Source organism: Empidonax traillii, unplaced genomic scaffold (assembly GCF_003031625.1).
Source record: "Empidonax traillii isolate 1590-97213 ecotype Southwest subspecies unplaced genomic scaffold, ASM303162v1 scaffold31:size1920502, whole genome shotgun sequence".
In the NCBI taxonomy this organism is placed as follows: Eukaryota; Metazoa; Chordata; class Aves; order Passeriformes; family Tyrannidae; genus Empidonax; species Empidonax traillii.
Window position 1 is genome coordinate 884,495 of NW_020955224.1, and position 22,392 is coordinate 906,886.

General features: G+C 48.0%; 1 protein-coding gene across 1 annotated transcript in view; it reads left to right on the top strand.

Moving 5' to 3' along the window:
• The first annotated feature begins 3,894 nt into the window (after nucleotides 1-3,894).
• The window catches only part of PARP1 (poly(ADP-ribose) polymerase 1), a 33,740-nt gene continuing 15,242 nt past the window's right edge, over nucleotides 3,895-22,392 (top strand). Inside the window, exons 1-10 of the mRNA XM_027911366.1 lie at nucleotides 3,895-4,065; nucleotides 7,937-8,099; nucleotides 8,984-9,102; nucleotides 10,032-10,246; nucleotides 15,595-15,691; nucleotides 17,123-17,239; nucleotides 18,812-18,988; nucleotides 19,437-19,578; nucleotides 21,160-21,300; nucleotides 22,037-22,279. Coding sequence (XP_027767167.1) covers nucleotides 3,946-4,065; nucleotides 7,937-8,099; nucleotides 8,984-9,102; nucleotides 10,032-10,246; nucleotides 15,595-15,691; nucleotides 17,123-17,239; nucleotides 18,812-18,988; nucleotides 19,437-19,578; nucleotides 21,160-21,300; nucleotides 22,037-22,279 — 1,534 coding nt within the window. The 5' untranslated portion in view covers nucleotides 3,895-3,945. The remainder of the gene's footprint in view (nucleotides 4,066-7,936; nucleotides 8,100-8,983; nucleotides 9,103-10,031; nucleotides 10,247-15,594; nucleotides 15,692-17,122; nucleotides 17,240-18,811; nucleotides 18,989-19,436; nucleotides 19,579-21,159; nucleotides 21,301-22,036; nucleotides 22,280-22,392) is intronic.

Here is a 22,392-nt window from a genome sequence, read left to right on the forward strand (position 1 = left end):
CAGATGTCAGTGGGATGGTCACCTGCATAAGTGAGAGGGCACAGCTGAGCCAGAGCACTTGCTGCCCATAGCCTATTGCCTGTATGCAAACAGGGTCACACCAGCCACGTTGATTATATGCAGTGGTATGAAAAATGTGGATCATCAAAACAGACAGGATAACCTAGCACTGAACGGGTTTTTGTTACAGAACTTTCAAGCTGTCTGATATCAAAAGCCAGATAATATAAAGTCTCCCTCAGCAACAAATCCAGACTTGAGCAAGAATAGTTCTGACTCCGCTACAGACTACAAGAGATCCTGTTCCCCATATTTGTCCAACATGTTCTCACCCTTTGTGAGACACATAGCAGGGTGGAAATCTTGTAGGAAGACATCTCAAGCACATGTCAGAAATGGAGCCCAAAGCAACACAGTCTGGAAAATTTAGTGCTCAGTGTACTGTCAGCATAATCTGAGGGGAAGCATTTGGTCCTGTGACACTATCTTCCTTAGTACCAGGATTTTGACCCACTTCCCTCTGCTTTCCAGAGGAATTGAATGCAAAATGGCCCAGAAAAGAAAATATAATTCTTTGTGGTGCCCTGAAGTCACAAGCCAGGCACCTGAATGCAAGGCGTTGAGTTTCACATCCTGAGACACTCAAAACTGTCAGAGCTGGCATTTCTTGGGTCATTCTTTTCTTCTTTACTGTTTTTTCTGGGGTTTGCCTCTGGAGGTCAGAAATTGCTGGGGACACCCTTAAAGGTAAGTGAGATTGCAGGAACAGAGGCTTTAAGAAAAATACCAAATATCCTGACATTTATGATGAAGCCTGCAAGTCAAAAAATTGATTATATCCCCTTCCTCACCTATGCTCCTGTCTGCAGTGCAGTGAGCCATGGGACTTCATGGTGTCACATGTGTGATATGGTTTGGTTTTTCCTGGCAAGCGCCGCATTGTAAGCACCAGCAGCCAGTTTGGCATCTCAGCATCAGTATATGGAGATAAGCAAAACTTATGTCTAAAATAACCATGAGTTCTGCTCTGACAACAGAGAGGAAAAACAAACCATTGGTCTCACACGTCAGTGCAGCACTTGTCATCCAACAGTATGCCAAAAGTCACCAGTCTACTGAGATGGGAATAATGTTAGAAAGGGATGTAGACAGCCTGCATGGGATCACAAAAATCTTTCCCTCTTTAACTGCCCTTGCTCCTGCTGCATGCGGGCTCTGGTAAAACCCAGCAGCCAAATACTGGAGCTCTTGAAGAAACACTGGACTTACTTAAAGGGATAGTCCCCCAGGAAATTGGCCTTGCAGATGTCACTTTCTATCGGCTGCTGCCAAAGCATTCCCTGTTTTGTAACAGAACTTGGTATCCTTGGTGCTGTTTGTGTTATTGAGTGCCCCTCGCGAGCACTAACTCAGTGGTTCCCCACTGCCCTGGGACAGGTGAAGGGATGTGCTCTGGTCCTTATGTCACACTTGGGAAAACACAGAGCGAGGCAGGCCTGTGGAGATAACAGATTTGGAAAGGGATTAACATAATTTGGCAACTCTTAGCACCACAAATCAGGACGATACTTTGCCTACAGAGAAAGTTATACTGCAATAAGAAGCATCGTAACAATGTAATTCCTTCTGTGTAGACATTCCTGTTTCAAAGCAAGACACTGGTTATAGCCATACAAACTCCTGTGGACATTCTCAGAGTAAGGTTGAAAAGGTAAAGTGCCCAGAGCCTTGTGCCTGATCCTTTCAACCAGTGTTTGAGCTCATTCATGCAGAAGAGCCACCTATTCCTTTTAAAAGAGAAAGCCCACTAACCACTAAACCCCTTTTGAATAGTATTAATGTAGTATGCAGTCACAACTAAAAAAAAGAAAAAAAAAAGGTTAAACTTTGAACAGCCATTTGTTACTGTCACTTTCTTTGCTTGTTTTCATGCTAGCATGCCTGTGAACTTCTGTGTATGGTTCCTTTGACTCTCTCATGATATCTTACAGATCCCCTGCCAGTTTCTAGGCTGCAGGTTGTGGAGCAGCACTTCGGTGTTTGAACAAGCCTGCCTTTCCTTAGAAGTGAAAACAGGCCCAGCAGGAGCAAGCACTGACAAGCAGCCATTTCTCTTTTGCTCAAACCCTATAAATAAATAACATATAAACAAAAGAGTATTTTCAGAGAAACTGGACAATTTCTGGGAAGAAAAATTCCCCCCAGGATGATGGCATGCAGGAAATCCCTGAGCCACAAATCTCGTGAGGATGGGAAATATTTGGGAGATCAAGTAGTGCTTGTTTGGCCTTTCTTATGTCAGTTCCTGGCAAAGGCAGGATTAGGGTTAACCAGGCCATTGACTTGACTCAGGATGACTCTTTCCAGTCAACCCTTATTTGTGCATAATTTGTTTCCCTCTTGGAAGTCCCTGGACGGAACAGGGTGGTAGCAGGTTTGTTAAAATGGGTGAACGCCACTCCACGCTGCTCTGCTGCTCACCTGCAAAGTGGGCAAAGCCCCTGGCAGCTGTTCTGGCAGTGTGGAGTGTAACCACCCCTGGCTGCTCGTCAGATCATCCAGATGAGCTCTCCTGGGTCTGTCCCTTTTCCCCAGTGTGGGACTAAATGTGCTGATGTGCCTCTGAACCACTGGTGTTTGTGTAAAGAACTGCAAGAAGTAACCAGCAATAACAAAGGCTCCGCTGTATTTGAGCACCTGTGTATCTGACTGTGTGTTCGCAGCACCATCTAGTGCTTCACAGAGATTTTTTCTTATTCCTTCCCCAAATCCGCAGTGATGTATAGAGGGTCCATCCTTCCTCCTTGGCACCTCGCTAGTCCGGAGACTATCAGGGGGCTCACTGTGAGGGCAGTGCTGCGTTCGTACACAGCAGACGTGTCACAGCCTGGGAGATGGGCAGCACACGATCAGAGGTGTGTCAGCATCACAGGGCAGGTTTAACTGAAATGCCAGTGTGCAACTCTGAGTGACACCTGCGAGGTGCCTGAAGCCCAGCCGGGGCTGCACATCCAGCCTTAGTTGAACCTTATTTCCAGAATCTCTATAAAAATCACGACAAATACTTAGCAAGGGTTTGGAGTAACTTTAGTGCTCTCCTCTTCCTTTTTCCAAAGAAGCTGCAGAACCAATGCCCTCTGCTAGGGGATAATTACCTACCATGAGCGAGAAAAAAATCCAGCTTTAACTTCTCGAGTCGCTCTTCTTTGCTTTGGTCAGAAGCCTCATTGTTATCCCCAGAGACTGGAGAAAACAGAATCACAAGATTGTTAGGGTTGGAAGCGGCCTCTGGAGATCATCCAGTCCAACCCACCTGCTCAGGCAGAGTCACCTCCATCAGGTAACACAGGAGCGCATCCTGGTGGGTTTTGAATGTCTCCAGAGAGGCAGACTTCACGACCTCCCTGGGCAGCCTTTTCCAGTTCTCTGCCACCCTCAACATAAAGAAGTTCTTCCTCATGTTGAGGCGGAACTTCTTGTGTTTCAGTGTGCGGCCACCGCTCCTCATCCTGTTGCTGGGCACCACCGAGACGCCCGCCTGGGAGCAGCATCATGCGGCCAGTGCTCAGCTCCGGGAGAGCAGCTGAGCACAGGTTCTCCCAAGAGGCGGGGGAGCCTGCTCTGTGCGGCTGCGGGCGGAGAGGCGGAGGGAGGCGGAAGGATGCGGAGGGTCGCGGCAGGGGCCGAGATGGGGATAAGAAAGGTCTCGAACCCCGGTCCTCCCGGGGTCCGCGCGGCCCCGCGCCACGTGACGCGCCGCCGCGCCCGCCCCCCATTGATACACCGCAGGAGCCTACCAGGCAGGCCCAATCGATGCCCGAGCGGCCGATCCGCCCGACGGCCGAGGCAGGGCGGGGCGCTCGGCGCTCGGCTGTTGCTGCCGCGGGCGGGGGGCGCGGCGGGCACGCGGCGCGGGGCGGCTCCGCGGCGGCGGGAGCGGCGGTGATGGCGGAACCGGCCGAGAAGCTGTACCGGGCCGAGTATGCCAAGAGCGGCCGCGCCTCCTGCAAGAAATGCGGCGAGAGCATCGCCAAGGACTCGCTGCGCCTGGCGCTCATGGTGCAGGTACCGCGTGGCTGGGCCCGGCTGGGCTGGGCTGGGCTGGCCGCTCCAGGCGGCGGGGCCAGCCTGGGGCTCCGCATCCTCCGCTCACCGCGGCGCTCCGGAGCCGCCCGGCCACGCCGCTCGCTGGCGCGGGGGCGAGCGCAGCCTATTTTTAGCGGAGGCGCCTTTGCGCGGTGCCGTGCCCGGGGCGGGCCTGCCCGCAGCTCTCCGGCGCGGTGGGACCCGCTGCCCCCGCGCTGCAGGGGCGGCCGGAGGCGAAGCGGTGCAAAGTTCACTGTTCGGTGCCGTGGCACGACCGAGGGGGCGGCCCGGGGGCCCGCACAGAGGCGCCTTGTTGCCGCCCGGGGGCGAGGTGGGAGGCGAGCTAGCTCCGTGGCTCGGCTTTTCCGTACCACTGGAAGCGCCATCACTCGGGGCACCCGGCGTCGAGGCCGGGGAATCTCCGTTGGGTGGGCGCTTTGCGTAAGAGACAGAGGAGCTGCGACCCGAAAGGGGTGGCAGGTCTGGGGCAGCCCCATGCGAGCTCCCTTTGCAGCCCCGGTAGCACCGCAGGGTGGGCGGGCGGGCGGGCGGGCGGACCGGGTGGTCCTGCAGAGCTACTGGCACGGGGCGGGCGTGGAGCAGCCGAACGGCAATCAGCGAACTGGCTGCGAAGGCACGTCGTGCTGTCAGCCGCCCTCGCGTTGTTATTTGCCTTTTGGGGAAGAAACCGCTCGGCTTCCCTTCGGAATGAAGGGAAGGGCCCCGTCCTGCTTTATAGAGCTGGGCGCTGTGCACGGCGCCTACATCCCACCTTGCTGTGCCAGGATGGGCAGGGAATCGCCTCTCTGCTGGGGAGGCATGCGCCTCTCTCCCGTGAGGAGAGTACTTGATATCCCGTATTTCCAGCAGGGGAGATGGAGGGGGGCACCTGCAGCGTTCTGGGGATGCGGGGGGACAGTGGGCTGAGGTTGGGGGTTGTTGCTGTGAAAGATAAGCAAAGGCACGTATTTGTATCTGTGGAAGGCGAGCAAGGACATGGAGTGCGAACGCCAGAGCAAAGCCCTGCGGGTGGATGGTTCCTGTGGCTCCCTGAGGAGCAGGTTCTGGAGGACGTACCTCTTTATGCCCTGGGGAGAGGCAGTGCTTGGAAGCAGGAGAGGGGAAGGGTCCGGTCCTTTCTTGCTCGGGCTGCCGGGGCCTGGCCCCCCACCGGGGCTGCGGAATGCCGGGCAGGGCTAGGGCTGGCAGGTCTGCCGTGCTTGGAGGCCCAGCTGGCTCCCCGCAGGGGAAATACCTGCCTCTGCCTTTGTTCCCCAGAGCCTCTCTCCCCTGGGAAAAATGTGGGAACATGCGGTGCCAGGCTGCGGTGTTTGCTCGCACGTGTTCCTGCTGCTGCCTCTTCCTTTTGTCTCTCCGGCTGCCCTGAGCCGCTCGCTGGAGCTGCTCCTCCTCCCCTGCTCCAGCTGCTGCTCCTCGGTTTCCTCGTGTTTATTCCTTCCTGCCTTCCCTGGCAGCTTAAGGTGATGCGAAGTGGGCTGCCCTTCCTCAGCACAGAGGCCTGGGCATCCGCGGCGTGCCTGTGTTCTGGTTCTGTAGGGTTTGGTTTATGGAGCGATCTCCTGGGGGCAGGTGGAAGGGGACAGCAGGGACCGTGGCATTCCTCACGGAGCCGCTGCCTTTTATTAACAGCTATATCCCCAAAACTGCCAGTGTTGTACCAAACACTTGTATTTATTTCCCCCACAACCTCTTGAATTTGTTTGATCTTTTTTGCAAAGGGCTCTCTCCCCCCACTGCCAGTTTTTGTACCAGCAAAGCACTTCTCACAGCCTGCCGCTGAGCATCTACCTCTCCCGAATTTCAGCAGAGCAGGCAGGCCCCTTGCTTCCTTTCTGGGAAATCCCCTGCAGAGCAGTCTCTGTGCCGCCATCAATGCACGGAGCTCTTTTGCAAATTGTGCAGAAGAAATCAAAGGGAAGCCCAGACCGAGTCCTTAGTTGGGTCAGCTGTGACCCCTCTTTTGTTTTGGTTCCTCAAGAGCTCTGAATGGCAGTGGGATGCTCCGTGTTTGGCACAGGCCAGGCACCCAGGCACTGCAGGACCAGCACAGCTTCACCTTTTGCTTCCAGCTTTCCTTAGTTTGTTTTGGAAACTATGGTCTAAAGACAGGTGAGCTGAGAAAACTGTGTAAACAAGGCCTAGCTTGCCTGAAGGTTTCATTTTCCACATACAGGACTCATGAAATCTACAGCTCCATGTAGAGGAGATCTACTCACTGCATGCATGGTTATCTTGTACACTGAGCCAGCTCTGCCCCCTTTCATGCACCACAATGCCTTGTGCCCCCAGCACCTTTCTGTTGGGGGCAGAGCCCTGAGGAGTCCTTCAGGAAAACTCTAGACACAAGCCCAGGTGTGTCCAACTTTCAGTGCCAAAAGTGCATGTGACTTTCAGAGATGTTGAGAGCAACTGCAGGGAGGCAAATCCTGGCTTGTGGGAAGAGTCCACCTGGAAATAAAAATGTCTTCTTACAGTTTTGGTTGACGGGTAGTTGTATTTTGGGCTCCCAGCCGTCCTGGTTCTATGCTGTGGTCTTTGGAGCCCTTTCCTTTCTGCTCATGCGTGAAACTCTACTGTTGTTTTTTGGCTTGGGAATCTCCCTCCTGTTTGTGAGTGATACAGTGAAGACTTTCCTAGGTTGTTGATTTTATATCATCAGTACTAGTAATTACACAGCACTGAGTTGTTTTGTGTGTGTTATTTGGAGCCAAACCACTGTACAGTTATTTTGTCTGATGGGTAACTGGAGCGATGCCAGGCTGGTACTTAATGTGTCTGAGTCATAAGCAAGTGGAGCACTTGCATGATAAGGCTGGTGCAGGGCAGGGCTCTCTGGAGCTGCACTTCAGGGAGGATTTGGGTGATGCCTCTGTCCTGATTGCAGAATCACAGAATGGTTTGGTCTGCATGGGACCCTAAGAGCCATCTAGTTCCAATTGACCTGCCATGGGCAGGAATGCCACCCGTTAGACCAGGTTAAACCACCCTCACATAAGGAATTTCTTCCTTATATCCAATCTAAATCTACGCTTTCCATTTAAAAGCAGTTCCCCCTTGTCCTATCACTACACCCTCTGCAGCTCTCTTTAGGCCCCCCTCAGGTACTGGAAGGTGCTATAAAGTCTCCCTGGAGTCTTCTCTTCTCCAGGTTGAACAACCCAAACTCAGACTGTCTTCACAGGAGAGGTGCTCCAGCCTCCTGATCATCTCTGTGGCCTCCTATGGACCCCTTGATGCAGGATTTAGTTGGGCTTTGGTGTTTCCCCTAAATTTTGCTTCTGCCTCTTGCAGCCCACTTAGGAATTTCTTCAGGCCTCAGTCCTTGGAGCTGCCCCTCTTGTCTTGTGCCTGATGTGGGTTCTCCAGGACATGGGCAGTTTGCTTGAGAAGTAGCTCTCAAAGGGATTGTGGTGTTGCGCTGAGTGGAGTGAAATCAGCAGCGTCTTGTGCTGCAGCAGTCTCAAAGGGGCTGGTGCAGCCATGCTGAGGCCATGACCTTTGGTTTTTTTCTAGTTAAACAGATGGGCTAAGCAGCAGGAAGATGAACTGGTTAAGCTAGCTAAATGCTCCCTCCATGTCTATCCCCTTTGGGACATCTTTCCAGCAGCTTGTCTGTCTTAGTAGATTTTCTTCTTAGACTTTGTCCTAAATAGTATCCATCTCCTAATTTAAAGAAAAATAAAATTAAAAAAAAAAAGTCACTTGTGTTTGCCCAGATACTCCTTTTTATCTTGGGGTTTTGGTTTGATTTGTTTTTGTTTTTGTTTTTTTTTTTCCCCTTGATTCTAGCTGAATTGCTTCATCTTGGCCTAATCTGCTTTCTTCTTAGTCTCCCATGTTTGATGGCAAAGTCCCTCATTGGCACCACTACAGCTGCTTCTGGAAGCGGGCTCGAATCGTGTCCCACACAGACATCGATGGTTTCACTGAGCTTCGGTGGGAAGATCAGGAGAAAATCAAGAAAGCCATTGAAACTGGAGGCCCTGGAGGAGGTAAGCAGAGGCCTCGTGCTGTTTGGAGGTTCAGCTGGAACTGTGCTCCTTCTTCTCATGCTGTTATCATGGTGCTTTGATTTCTGTGTCCCTTCAGCAAGTGATGTCAGAGGAGCAGTTGAAGTGTCTCCACACTCCAGGGCTAGGACACTGGCAGTATCATCCAGCATGTTAAATCACTGAGGGGGGAAAAGGCCAAGTCAGTTGGCAGATATATTGAAAAGTATTTTTTGTAATCGTGATCGGTGTATTTTAAGTTCTCTAATATTAACAAATGCTGCTGTAGTATGTTGTTTTAATGATACCTTCACTGCAGTGTGGTTGTTATGGTGGCTCTTTGTTAACCCCATGAACTGGTGAGCCGGGGGAGCCAGTAAGAAGGATGTAAGTCCAGACTAGGCTGGACTCACTGACTCTTGGTGTAAACCAAGGATGGTGGGCAGCTTCAGGTTGAGCTTTGCTTGTGGAAATGTAGTAATAAAAAAAAATGAAAGACAGTTTGTGGTTGGGAAGAGGCGTTCTGCTTTGAAGCAGAGCTGTTTGTGACTCCTGTTCCAGTCAGTTCTTCAGTAAGATCTCATGTTACACTGCTCTCAGGAAAGAAACAGAAAGGGTCAGCTCTGTGCACCTTTGCTAGTGTTTTAAAATAATTAAATAAGCAATTCTGTGCAATTGCTACTTGGCTGTTTAAAGAACTTGGTTTTTATTTTCAAAGTGCTTTTGGGCACGGACTGCTTATCTTGCTCTGTTTTCAAGTTCTTGACAAATGAGTGGCTGGAACACAAGAGGTTTATTAATCCAGACTGCTAACAATCTGGGACAGAGAATAAGAAAATAAGGGAATGCGCATTAAAGCCGAACTCTGTATTTGCTTTGTTCTCCAGGAAAAGGAGGGGAACAGGAAGGAGGTGGCAAGGCTGAGAAGAGCCTAAATGACTTTGCTGCAGAATATGCCAAGTCTAACAGAAGTACTTGCAAAGGCTGTGAGCAGAAAATAGAAAAGGTAAAAAGCTTTTCTTAGTTCTCCATCTCTTGTCTTTTATCCCACCAGTTTTGATTCAAACGGTGGCTTTTATAATTGCTTCCTATCTGTCCTGCATATGGAAAGCACTTCCAGAGATGCATTTCTGTGTCTGAGGAGCAGCTGCGTCCTGGACAGCTGACAGTAAAGGCATTCCTCAGGCAATGGTAGCCTGGGCTTCAAACTTGCTGATCCTTCCTTTCACTTGGGTCTTAGAACAGGCTGGAAACTGTATGAGAGCAGACAAAACCAGCAATGAAGTTACTTAACGATGCAGTCTTGTAGTTGAACATGTCTTGGTGCTCTGCTTCTAAGGGTAGTTGGCAAAATGAAGTTGTGAACCTCTGATGGGTATGAATTGACCTGCCAATTGGCTAAAGCTGGCAAGGGCCAGACAGCAGTGCAGGTATGCTTTTATCTGCAGAAACACTGGTGACTGTTGTGTAGATGTTTCCTTGTTGGAGCACAAAGTACTGCAATCTAAATGCAGTTAAACCAACTACTTGTTAGACTTCTGAAAAGTAATTTGCAGTAAGATAGGGTAAGATCATATTATCATGGATGTTTGAGTGGTAGAGACATAAAGTTAATTTTTAGAATTGCCTTTATGGGCTTTGTTCGTGAGAGTTTTACTTGTTCAAGCTTACTGGGGGTTGGAGTAAATGCAACAGGATTACCCGGTTTGAGTGTGTTTTGAACAGAAAACTACCTGAAAAGGTGACTTTTTCAGCCTAAAAAGAGTATTGATGAAAGCAGAGGAAGTGTAGTGAAAGAGCTTGAACAAAAATTGCAGACTTTGATAGAAGCACTGTTGCTGTTTTACAGGTGTTTGGGAAGTGTCATGTTGCTACCATTCTGCTCTTTCCAGAATGGCCTAACAATTGCTCTTGTGTTACCTTCATCTACCTCAGGGCCAGATCCGGATTTCCAAGAAGATGGTGCATCCTGAAAAGCCGCAGCTGGGAATGATAGATAACTGGTACCACCCAGACTGCTTTGTGAGCCGCCGAGCAGAGCTGGGCTTCCTCCCGTCCTACGGGGCCACTCAGCTCCTGGGCTTCAGCATCTTGAAAGCTGAAGATAAAGAATCTCTGAAGAAGCAGCTCCCAGCTACCAAGAGTGAAGGGTATGTGGGCAGTGTAAGAAATTGCGTTGTCTAGAGGAGCCATTGCCTTCAAATACATCCATGATAATGTTGTGTGATGTTGTTAAAACAACATTGGTTGTAGGAGGTTTTGGTCCTTCCTGTGACCTTAGGCAGATGACAGCAGGCATTCCCTGTCTGTGGGAGCGTTGTTCCCCCGCCCCCCGTGTCTGCCTTGAGGAAATACAGAGACCTGCCAGCTGTGACTTGAAGGGCTGAAGTAGGGCTTTCAACCATAGAACAATGCAAGCTTAATACAAATGGGTACTGGGCTCTGCATCTCCTTGTGTGATACTGTTATCAGTGATGGTTTCTCCACTCGAACCACTTGTTAGAGAATTTATTTGACATTTCTTATCTATGAGCTGCTGATCTGTGACAGGTACTAAATCTGATAATGGTGTTTATTGGCCATGTAGTGCTCACACTTGGATGCTTTTGTTTGCAGAATCTTTTATGGTATGTGTGAAATTTCATTGCCTTGGATTGAAACTTTTAGTGGAGGCTCTTGACAGAACTTAGTGCTGGTGGATCTTTCTTTGATAATGAAGGCTTTCGTTACTTGCTCTTGAAATGACTTTGCCTAGAGTCATGCTTCATAACACAAGCCAACGTTGCATTGTCTCTGTGGAGGAAGGAACCTAAAGAGGAAGGAACTTGAGGTGTTTCTGAATCCTACATAAAAGAAAGATCATGTAGTTGGAAAACATTGGGCTTCTCTGTGCATTTTAGACTGAATTCGGCTTTGCTTTTGCAAGGACTCACCATGAAAATGTCCAGTGAGACTGATTTTGGTTCTGAGAGGCTGTGGTCATGTCAGACCTGTGCAGTGGTCATCAGTACTGGTCCTTCAGACATGCAGCGGATGGTAGTGGTGCCGGTTCAGAGCCTCGTGTGTACGTGAATGCCGTCCTTGGGCATAGGTGACAGAGGAGCCTGCATCAACTGAGCTGTGTGGTGGTAAGAGGCTGCAGCCCCCGTGCTTTATTCCTGGTTGGAAAGCAGTTGCTCCAGAAGCGTTGGGCAGTGGTGCTGGTGCTGTGGGGAGGGTCCTGCAGTGCTGCTGGAGCCCTGTCAGGTTCTGTGCTTTTGGCACCACTCGGCTAAACTAGTGGAGACCAAGAGGAGCTCCATGCATGTGTTGGGCAGTCTGCTGCCTTTCCATGCATTCCACGGGATTTTAACTCTGTGTGTGTTGCAGGGTGTAAGCAGAAGTGCAGTATTTTAATGCATCTGCAGCTTTTCAAGTAGTCCTTTGCTTTTTGTGCCAAGCTACATGTCCCACTTTGTCCTAGAACAGTGTGTGAGTTTAATGGGGTTATTTGTAGTTTTCTCCTACGTCCTCAGCAAAGCTCTAGAGATTTGACTGTGTAAGTGCTCCTCTTGTTTGCCCTGACTCTGCTTTTCTGGGCCACTTCTGGCTTGCTATGCAAAATAGGAAGGCTTTGTAAAGACTGGCCACAGAGTAGTTTGCCAAGTCACTGTGTAAATAAAAGCCTAGAATTGCAGTGGAAAAAGCTTCCACTGGTGGTGTAGGATAATGTGAACCAGGACCTTATACCAGAAAAGCAGCAGGACGTCTCATCTTTCCTGTTGTCTAAGCACTGCCTGAAACAGCCCCTCAACCCTGAAGGTGCTGGCTGGCTCTGATGCTCCACTACCTTCTGCTCTTTGGGCTATGTGCTTGAGCCAAGGGTAGTAGGGGACAATTGGAAAATCAGTTCTCAAACAAACTGAATGAGTGAGAGTGTAGATAAACAGAATGAGGTGGAGAGGTGTGGTTTGCTAACTACCTGATGATTTTTCTGATAAGAAAGCACTGAAGTTCTGGAGAAGACAAAAGAAAAACACCCCAGAGGCTTGAATGAGATGCATTTACCTCCAGTCATTCACCTTGTGCATTCAATCAGATAACAGGAATTAACAACAGAAATTACAGCATCTTGCTGAAATGATGTCACAGCATCTGTTGTAAGTGAGATTCTCAAAATGATCTTTAAAGATACTCCTAATTGTCCTGTGTCCAAATTATATCTTGACGCAGAAGTCTCTACAATTCATATATGACCCATTCAAGTTTAGGTGCTGCTTCTGCACATCCAGCCCATACTCTGAGGAGAATCTTTGGGACTGCCCTGTCAGCCCTTTCAGTAAGGCTGGCATTGTGATATGCCTATTGCAGATGAGAGAGATGAGGTGTCAAGTTAGGGCTACCAGGAATAGGTTGGAAAAATCTTTCCTTCTGAAGGGCAGAAATGGGAAGGTTTCCCGCAAGGATTTTCCCCTGGCCTAGGGCCTGTCCTGCCTAAGCACCAGCACTTTGCAGGCCTGGGGGAGGACGATCTTGTGTCCTTGCCTGCAGCTTCTCTGTGGCAGGAGTGCTCACATACTGATGTAGCAAATGCCATAGCAGGTTGTGAACTCCCTTGAACAGCTTTTCTTTGGTAGCATGTGTTTCACCCTCCTGCTCCAAGCTGTAAGACTTCCCTGTATTTTCTGCCTCTCTTGTTTGGGTGGAATTGCTGCCCAGGACAGCAGGAAGGTGTCCTTCTGGAGATGTCATGCAGCACTGGATTAACTGCAGAGGTTGCCTGAGGCAGATGGTAAATACTCAGGTCACTGACAGTCTGGCAGTGCTTTACTGTGAGGAGGTGAAAAGGGGAGTTCTTATTCCTCCCTGCGTGGGCTGCTTGCCTTACCCAGGGTTGCTGTGACTGTCCTTTTGACCCCTTCATTCTCACTGTAGGGAGGGGAATATGAAAAGTAGAGAGTGGATGGTAAGGAGGGGCTGGGCTAGAATGGGACAGTTCACCTCCCTTTTTTATCTTCTCCGCAGCTGGAATAAGTAGCTGTGTATCCTCCATGAAGGTGAAAAGTGGTGTTTGCATTGCCTGAGAAGTACCAGTCCTTCTGAACTGTTGGGCTGTAGCTGTTGGATGTTTCCAACACCCTTTCCCAGCAGGAGAAAGGGTGTACACAGTAGCACCAGGTGCTGTGAGCAGCATGCAGTGTTTGGTCCCAAGGATGGAAGATAAAATTTACGTGTGTGTCATTGAAGATGTATCTTGTAGATTGTTCTAAAATTTGCTGTTTTAGGAAGGTGCAAGATGAATTCAGCTTTGCCATTCCCCTCTCTAGGCTATATAAAGTGGTTAGTGTTTGCTTTAGCCTTGGGTGTAGCCAGGCACAAAGGAGAAGGTGACCAATAGCTTTATGCCTCTTTGCAGTTGGGATGATCCTTCCCTCTCTGTTTGTTTCCAGTTTCCTGATTACTGAACAGGTACAGTAATCACTCTATTTGGGAGAGCAACTGCTGTCCCCTTAACTCTGAGGGAAGCTGCCAAAAGCGTGAGTCGCTACTGGAATTTGGATGCTTTCCCTGGGTCACAGGGCCTCTCAGCAGAGTGATCACCTTCCAGTAGTTGGTGTGCTGGATTTGCTTCTCTTGGAGACTAGGAGGCAAGCTGCATTATGGGAGTGAGTGCTGGCTTGCTGGAGGCAGCCTAACCGTCAGCAGACGCTGCAGATACACAGGGCTGGGTACCCATCCTAAGCACTTACAGTATTAAGCCCCCTAGTTTGGGAAGGTGTAGCAGAGTGTGTTGTACTCAAGCTGGTATGTTTTTCCCAGATTGTTTTGTGTACCCCTGACTGTTCAAACTCAGGGAGGTCATTACCCTCATGGCAGGTCTCAGTGAGCACTCTGCTCTTGCCCCTGGCAGAGTCTGTAGCTGGGGAGGAGGGAGGAATTGCTTGGCCTGGGCCCTGCTCTGTGTGTGCTGGAGCCAGTCCTGCCATGTTGGTTGCTGCTTGCCTGATTTAGAACACAGTAAGGAGTTTTTTTCTCAAGCAATTGCTGGTAGCGCAGTGCAGCTGTTTTCCCACCCCGAGGCAGTGCAGAGCCCCAGCTCACTGATGGGACCTGGCAGGGGCACAGCTGGGAGATGAGCTCTTGTGCAAAACTGGCCCTCAAAGACTTGCAGAGTGCTCTGAACCACAGTTTGGTGAGAGGTTCTAATGATGGGGCTAGTGATGACCCCTGCAACTAAAATGAGCACTTGGCCCAATTTTAGGGCCAGGATGGTGGTCATCAGAATGTACAGGTCTCATGCATGAGTCTCTGGGAGAAGAGTACCTTCTTGACATCCTCCTGCAGCTTTACAGGTAATAAGCTGTCATACAGAGTTAGTCTTAAGAGTAGCAAAGTACTAGGAAGTGAACTGTTTAATGTTGTAAGTAGGAGAGCAATAGAGAATGTCAACTTTATTGCTTAACCGTCAGCCACATCTCGTAAAGTTAAAACAGATGCTTTCTTAAAAGGAAGCCTGGCTGATGTTTCAATATGATAGCAGCTCTGTCAAAATCAAGATTCAAGCTGTATTCATTCTCTGCCTCTAGTTGCAGGCTCATCCTACCTCAAGTGGGGCAGAATTTCCCTTAGTATCCTCATGGGGAGAGTACACAGTGATTTGATGTATTAATACTGATGTATTTTGAAACCATGCAGACGAAGGGGATGACTTAACTCTGGAAACACTAAAGGTCTTCCTTTGAGGTTTCTTGTTGTTCTGAAGTCTGCCAAAACCCCCCAGTTTTCATTTGGCTTCCTCTTTCCAGTCTTTCTCAGGCAGTGTTTTTTGTAACCTCTCCCTGTGAAGCTCTAGGACCCCAGCTAATAGCCATAAATTTACACACACAGAGCTCACAATAGTACGTCACAAAACCGCTATCGGCCTGGGAGCACTTTCCAAGTAAAAACTTCCACCTGTTTGATTTCAGAGGCAGGCCGAAATTCCAGTCTAAAGAGAAACTAGATGGGAAATATCTAGTTTCCCAGTGTGTTAGCTTACTAAAGTTACTTAGTTTGCTGTCCTTTATTTCAGTATGGACTGTCTAAGCTGAAATATCAAGCTGTTGATTCAGCTGAAGGACACTGTAGTCTTCTAACCTGTGCATTGCCAAACCTTAGATTTGGAGAGCTATTCAGTGATTCTCAGCTGCATCTTTAGGGTAACTATTATAGGTGTATATGAAGATGCCTGGAAATGTTGCAGTATTTGACATGCTTTTCTGTCAGACCACATGATTACCCCATAGAAAAGCTCTAAGTGTATCTGACCTGATTGAGGCGACTCACGTTGCAGAGCCAAATATGTGTCTACAATCTAGCACTGAGGAATTTGAAAAATGGGTTTGCCTGCCAAAACTGAGGCTATTCAAGCCTCTGCAGATATCGGCAGTCAGTAATCTGAGCTCTGGTAACTGCTGGACAGGCATCTAAATAACTTCCTTTCATGTGTGTGTGGTTTTGTTTTGTTTTTCTCTATTAGAAAGAGGAAAGGAGAAGAGGTAGATGGAAATGTGACTGCAAAAAAGAAACAGAAAAAAGAAAAAGAGAAAGAATCAAAGCAGGAAAAGCAGCTGAAGGTGAGTTTTAGCTGATCACATCCTAAAAACTGCCTTGTTAGAACAGTGCGGTGTTCTAACACTAACTGAAGAGCTGTAGCACCTGGAGAAGGCAGTACCTTGTGCCCAGATGGAGCAGCTACAACACAGCTGGTCCTTGTGTCCTGGCACAGGAGGTGCCCTGTCACTAAGGCTTTGCTGAAGGCAATTCACCCTACCCCTTTCTCTCGATACAGAAGGGATGTTTCTAGTCCAGGACTTGTGCTTATTGGATTTAAATAGATGAGGTTAAATGCCTTTTTTCTCAGAGAGGCTGTTTCTGTGGTCCTTCCTGTATCATCTGGCTGTGGTGGCTGGTGCTCAGAGCCCAAGCACTGCTGCACAAGAGCTTGGGAAACAATAAGTAGCTCTCTGTAAAAATTAAACAGAGATAAATTGTGCAACTCTACATTAATGAGAAATCATATCTTTTTCACCCTCTGGGGAGCTGTGTTCAGTTCTTGGATGAAAACTGTGATAGATCACAGCTTTCTACCTTTCACTTTCTAGAATATTGTGGGAAGAATTCCCGGTAGAGCTTCAGGAATTTTGTATTTATTGAAAGTTCCCAAGAAAAAAAATTAACAAGGTGCTTTTGCTGCAATTGAAGTCTTAGCGGAGCTGTAGAGGAAATGGTGTCTCCACCTTTGAACAAAAGGTGGAGCAGCACCTTAATTAAAAAAAAAAATACCTGAGACATTTTGAAGGTTTTGCTGCTCAATGCAGATGTTCAGGACAGATCAAGGTACTTTGTGGATCCACTTTGTGGATGAGCACTTCTTAGGGTTAACTTTGGCTTTATGTTTTTAACAGCATTTCATTAAGCATGATCATTAACACTGAAAATTAAACCATTTAACCCACTTATCCAGTTCTTTTAGGGTAGACTACATTTTTGACTGTAGCCAATGAATAACATTCAGAGATATTTTAGAATGCTGCTTTGCATTCCAGCTCTTTCAATTTTTGTAGAAGATCCCAAAAGGATGTGCATGCTTCTCTGCACCGCTGCGGTGACTGATCTGATAGAAATTCATCTTATGTTTAGTTATTTTAAAATAAAAACAGTGACAATCAGCATTTTTTATTTTTATTTTGATAAAAGGCTCAAATGCAGCCACATCCCTGCTATTTTTAGTATCAACTAGTTAGGTGGTATTTGTAAAGGCTGTTGAGAACTTGCTAAGTAAGGATACTGCAATTTGAAGTATGTGACTTTAAAGATGTGTTCTAGGTGTCTGGTAAAATGTGGGACTCCCTTTTGGTAAAGCTACTGGTTCTTGAAGCTCTTCACTTCACAGTCTGTGTGAGATGTTTTTAGCAAGCGTGGACTTGTCCACATACTGTAGTTTTAAGAGTGTTCTTAGGGACTTGCAGTCGATTGCTTTCTAAGCTGCTGGGTTTTGTCAACAGGAGCAGACAGAGCTGATCTGGGGCATCAAGGATGAGCTGAGGAAGGTCTGCTCCACTAATGACTTGAAAGAGCTGCTGATCGCCAACAAACAGGAGGTTCCTTCAGGGGAGAATGCCGTGAGTTGATCTGTAGTTGCTCTGCGTGTGCGCTGTGTCTTTGAATCAGTGAAGCTGACCTGACCCAATACTGCTGCAAGGTCCATGAATCTGAGGCACATTCCTATAATGCATAAGAAAGAAATTTGGTGCAAAGCCCAGTCCTTTTGTCCCAGGACCCTGGTGATATTGCTGTTAGGCTTCTTGTGGAGGGCAGTGTGGTGGTGTGTGATGCTGAATTCAGCGCCTTGGTCTCAGTGATGTGCCTTTGTTCTATGCTCAAAGCAGTCCATGTTTTGTTTGTTGGTTGGTTTGGTTTTGGGTTGTTTTCTTTTGTTTTTTGGGGGGGAGGGTGTGTTTTGTTTTTTTTTTTGTTGCTGTCTCTTTAAGCACAGGTTAGTTAAGGCGCTTCAAATTGCCTTCCTCAATTATGCATAATGAAGCAGAAACGATAAAACTTCTTTCCTGGTTTCTTTCCTAAAAACAGTCAATTTCAGTCTATGTAAGGTGTGAAAGTCTGCTCTCTTTCAGAGCCACATACTACTTTAAGTATTTGTATTTATCAAGACTCTTTGTAAGGAGTGTGGGCTGGGATGTGGGAAGTGTCTAGACTCAAAATGGTCGTGAAATACTCTCTAGGCAGGAAAACCTGGACTTGTCTGAGCCTACATTTCCACCTACCTACTCATGTGCTCAGATGCAGTAGCTCATCTCCTCCTTGGATGTTCTGGCATGGCAGCCTGATCAAGTGCTGTGTGGTAGGTATGTTCTCCTGAACCACAGAATTGTAGAATGGTTTGGGTTGGAAAGGACTCTAAAGATCATTTAGTTCCAACCCCTCTGCCGTGGTCAGGGAATGTCACTCCCTAAATCAGGTTGCTCAGAGCCCCATCTACCCTGGGCTTGAGCACTTGCACAGATGGAACATCCACAACTTCTCTGAGCAACCCGTGCCTCACCACCATTGATGAGTGAAGGATTTCTTCCTAATATCCAATCCAAACCTACACTCTTTCAGTTTAAAGCCATTCCCCTTGTCCTACCACTACAGGCCCTTGCAAAAAGTGCCTCACCAACTCTTTTGTAGACCCCATTTAGGTTCTGGAAGGTCCTATAAGGTCTTCCTGGAGCCTTGTCTTCTCCAAGCTGCACAATCCCAGCTTTCTCAGCCTGTCTTTACAGGAAAGGTGCTCCAATCCTCTGACCATTTTTGTGGCCCTCCTGTGGACTCATTTCCACAGGTCCATGTGTTCTTATGTTGGGAGCCCTAGATCTGGAGGCAGCACTCCATGTGGGGTCTCAGGAGAGTGGAGTGAAGGGAGAGAATCACCTCCCTCTACCTGGACAGGAGAGACTGTGAGCCAGGGGTGTGAGCAGATAGAGTGTGACTGGAGAAACTTTGTGTCATACCTCTAAGGCATCATATATCAATCAGTGTGGGTAAGAGTCGTGGTTTATGTTTAGTGTACGCATGACATGTGCTGGAAACGTCTGCGTGCCAACAGCCTGACAGTTATTTTTGTGTGCAGTGCAGTGTGGGGGCTTCCAGCCTCCTCCTGTCGTGACCCGTTTTGTTGTTCTCTGTTGCTTTAGATTTTGGACCGAGTAGCAGATGGGATGGCATTTGGAGCTCTGCTTCCCTGTGAGCAGTGTAAGGGACAGTTTGTGTTCAAGAGCGATGCATATTACTGCTCAGGGGACATCACTGCCTGGACCAAGTGTGTTGCTAAAACGCAGACTCCCAACAGAAAAGACTGGGTGATCCCGAAGGTGGGTGTTTACTGCCTCTTTCACATTCTGAAGCATGTTTCTTAACTGATGTTACCTCTTGTGAGGAGATTAAATAAGTAGCAGTGAGTGTTGTATGTCTGAGAGCAGAGTGTGCTGCAGTGTTGAGCAGCTGTGACAGCAAGGAAGTCCTGTCACAGCCACATCCCTCCAGGAGCAGGCAGCTGATGCATAAATAAATCATATTTTTTCCAGTAACGCTAAATTGAAAGAGATGTTGCTGATTTGATTTAAAACTCATCATTTACCCTTTTCCAGCCTTGTTTTTGCAGTCAGTAAAGTGGGGTTTTGCCTACTTTAATGGGAATCTCTTGGAAATCCTTTCAAGACTTGCAGTAAATGCCGACATTTGGCCAGCGCTCTATTTAGCCTCTAAATCTTACAATAGTTTTTGTTGGTTTTAAATTCTGCTTGTGCTTCCATCCCACAGGAGTTTCGGGAGATTCCTTACCTGAAGAAATTTAAATGTAAGAAGCAGGACAGGGTGTTCCCTCCAGATGCTGCAGCTGTGAACTCTGCGCCTCCTCCCTCCGCATCTGCTCCTTTGTCAGAGACCGTGTCTGCCCCCAGAGGTAAGTGTGTGGCTGGGCATGGGTTGGTGGAGTTTGGAATGATGCTCAGGCTGCCATTCCCCAGCCAGACAAACGTGCAACCCTGAACAGGCACACCCTTCTCTTCCTGTCCTCAAGCAGGCAGAGCTCTCCTGCTGAAAAACAGTCTCATGTGCTTCATCTTCCTAGCACAGGTGGGCCCTGGTACAGTGTGTTGCCTGGGGACATGGACTTGAGGTCCTGGTTGTTTACTCACAAGTCATGTAGGGTGTTTCTTGATGGTAAGAAAATGATGTGTTTGCAGTGAATCAGAAACTTAAAATACAAAATGTGTCCCAATGGAGACCTGCTGCAAAGTGCCTTCTTGCTTTGTTTCTTGGGGAACATCCAGGGACATGCATAATGCCAAATATTCCCCATCATTTTACATTTTAAGGGCAAGAGGCGAGTTTGATTTTTTTTCCATGTTGTTTTGGTTTTGGTTTGGTTGGTTTTTTGTTTGTTTGTTTTTAAATCACCCTTTGAGATTTGACTCCCCTTATGCAAAATAGTTGTGCTGTCTCCAGCCCACAAACTGGCAAAAGGTTAGACTCCAGGAACTCCCTGCATGATGTTGGAGGAGTTGAATGCTTTTGGTGATGTAGCCTGTCCATTAAGATCTATGCTGACTTCTTTCTTATTCAGCCTTTCTAGCTCTGGCCATAGTTTTGGGAGCAAGGCATTATTGTTATTTGGTGAAAAGGGTAGGAGTATTTCTGCACAGATAACTTTAGCCAGATCATGTTAATTTAGCATGACAAAATAACCCAGATCTTGTTTCTGATTAGGCAATTGATTCCAGCCTCAGTGCCCCCTGAAAGTAAATTCAAAAGTTTGACCAGATTTAAAAGCCAGGTTGTTTTGTTTGCTGACAACCAAACAAATCTGAGTTGAGAGGAGAGCAGAGGAAACACAACCCTCAGTTGGTCAATCAGAGTTAATAGCATTTATCTTCAGCAGTGCAAATATGCTCTTCACTGCTGAGTGTTAACACGATGTGGTGGTGCCTCAGATGGTTACCAGTTTACTCCTGATTTGTTATGGGGCTTGCATGGTACAGCCTTGTACTGGCTATAAGATCGAGACTCAAATATACTGTAATGTAGGAACACTATTCTTGTGAGATAATCCTCTCTGCAGCCCCTCAAAAACAGATTTGCTTTTGAAGAGGCAGGAGCTTTTGTATGACAGTGAGTTTCTCCCATGCTGTGCAGGCATCAAAAAAGAGGGAAGCAGAGCATAGTTTTTAGTAGCACAGTGCTGAAGCAGACTGATTTTTTTTTTTTCATTTAACAAAACAAAAAAAGGGCAAATAATATGCCTACACATTTCCCTGTGTTCCGTCCCTTCTGTTTGTTGGCAGCTGCTGGGCTTTGTTGCTTTTCCTATGTGAAGGGGAGCCTCCTCACACTTACTTAGCACAGTTGAGACCTGCTTGGCCCCGTGTCCCTCCGCCAGCTGGGCTGATTGTATGGAGTGGGGGGAATGCTGTTCCTTTGTGCTTGTTGTGTGGGGAACTCTATGCCTGTTGCTACCGTGTTGTGTTATTTCCAAACCCCTTAGACAAACCACTGACCAACATGAAGATCCTGGTTGTTGGAAAGCTGTCAAAGAACAAGGAGGAGGTGAAGAGCATTGTGGAGGACCTGGGAGGAAAGATGACCACGACAGCTAACAAGGCTACCCTGTGCATCAGCACACAGAGTGAGCAGCCCTGCCTCGGTTACTGGTAGCACTGGTAACAGAACTGAGCAGATTACAGAGGGCATGTGTCCTCAACCGTCTGGGGATCAGTGTTTGGATTAGGAGGAGTGTTTTGTGTGCACACAAGGCCTTAGTGTGCTTGGAAAACTAAAGACAGCTGTGTGCTGTTTGACTTTACTTGCCTAGCAGGTTAACCCTGTGGGTTGTGCCTTAAGGCTCTGTAGAGTCTGTGGCAGCTAGAGCAGGGATCTTTGTGCTCTGCAGACAGTGGTGCTGTGCAAGCCACCCTTGTTGGGATGAGAGGTGCTGGGGGCTGTGTCTGTGCTTGCCTTGGAGAAGCCACGGAGCTGACTGTGGGGGCCTAAGGGCAGTTGTTTTCTCTGCTGGCAAGTTAGGGTCTGTTCTTGCTCCCTGTTGGAGTTGAGGTGCAAACTGACTGCTGAGATAGATCTCCCACCTGCCAGGAGGTCCCCAAGCAGCTGTACAGCTCCAGCCCAGCTCTGGGAAGGTGAGAGCTAGACCAGTCAGGTAAAACAGGAGTATTCCTGCTCTAGTCCAAGCTGCAGATTTGAGCTGAAGAGGATTTTGCTCTCCAAAAAACATGTTGAATCCAAAATGTAGTGGAATTGCATTTTCACAATGTGTTACAGAGCCCTGAATCGTGGCCAAAGGGAGAGGCTGAGTTCTAAATCCTCAGTTGTTTTTTTTCTCCCTTTTCCTACCCTTGCCTCTGCAGAGGATGTGGAGAAAATGAGCAAGAAGATGGAAGAAGTGAAGGAGGCCAAAGTCCGTGTGGTCTCAGAGGCGTTTCTTCAGGATGTGAAATCCTCCAGCAAGGACTTCCAGGAGCTTGTGTCTCTCCATGCACTTTCACCTTGGGGTGCAGAGGTGAAAATGGAGCATGAGGAAATGGCTGTGGATGGAAAGAGCAGCAAGCCCCCAAGTATGAAGAGTGCTGGCAAGGTCAAAGAAGAACAAGGTGATGAACAAAGCAGTTGTTTCTCCACAGGCCTGTTCACCTGTTCAGTTCTGTGCGTGCACAAAGCAAACCTGAGTATGGTCTGTCCTTGCCGTCTTCTTGAGTTTTCTGCC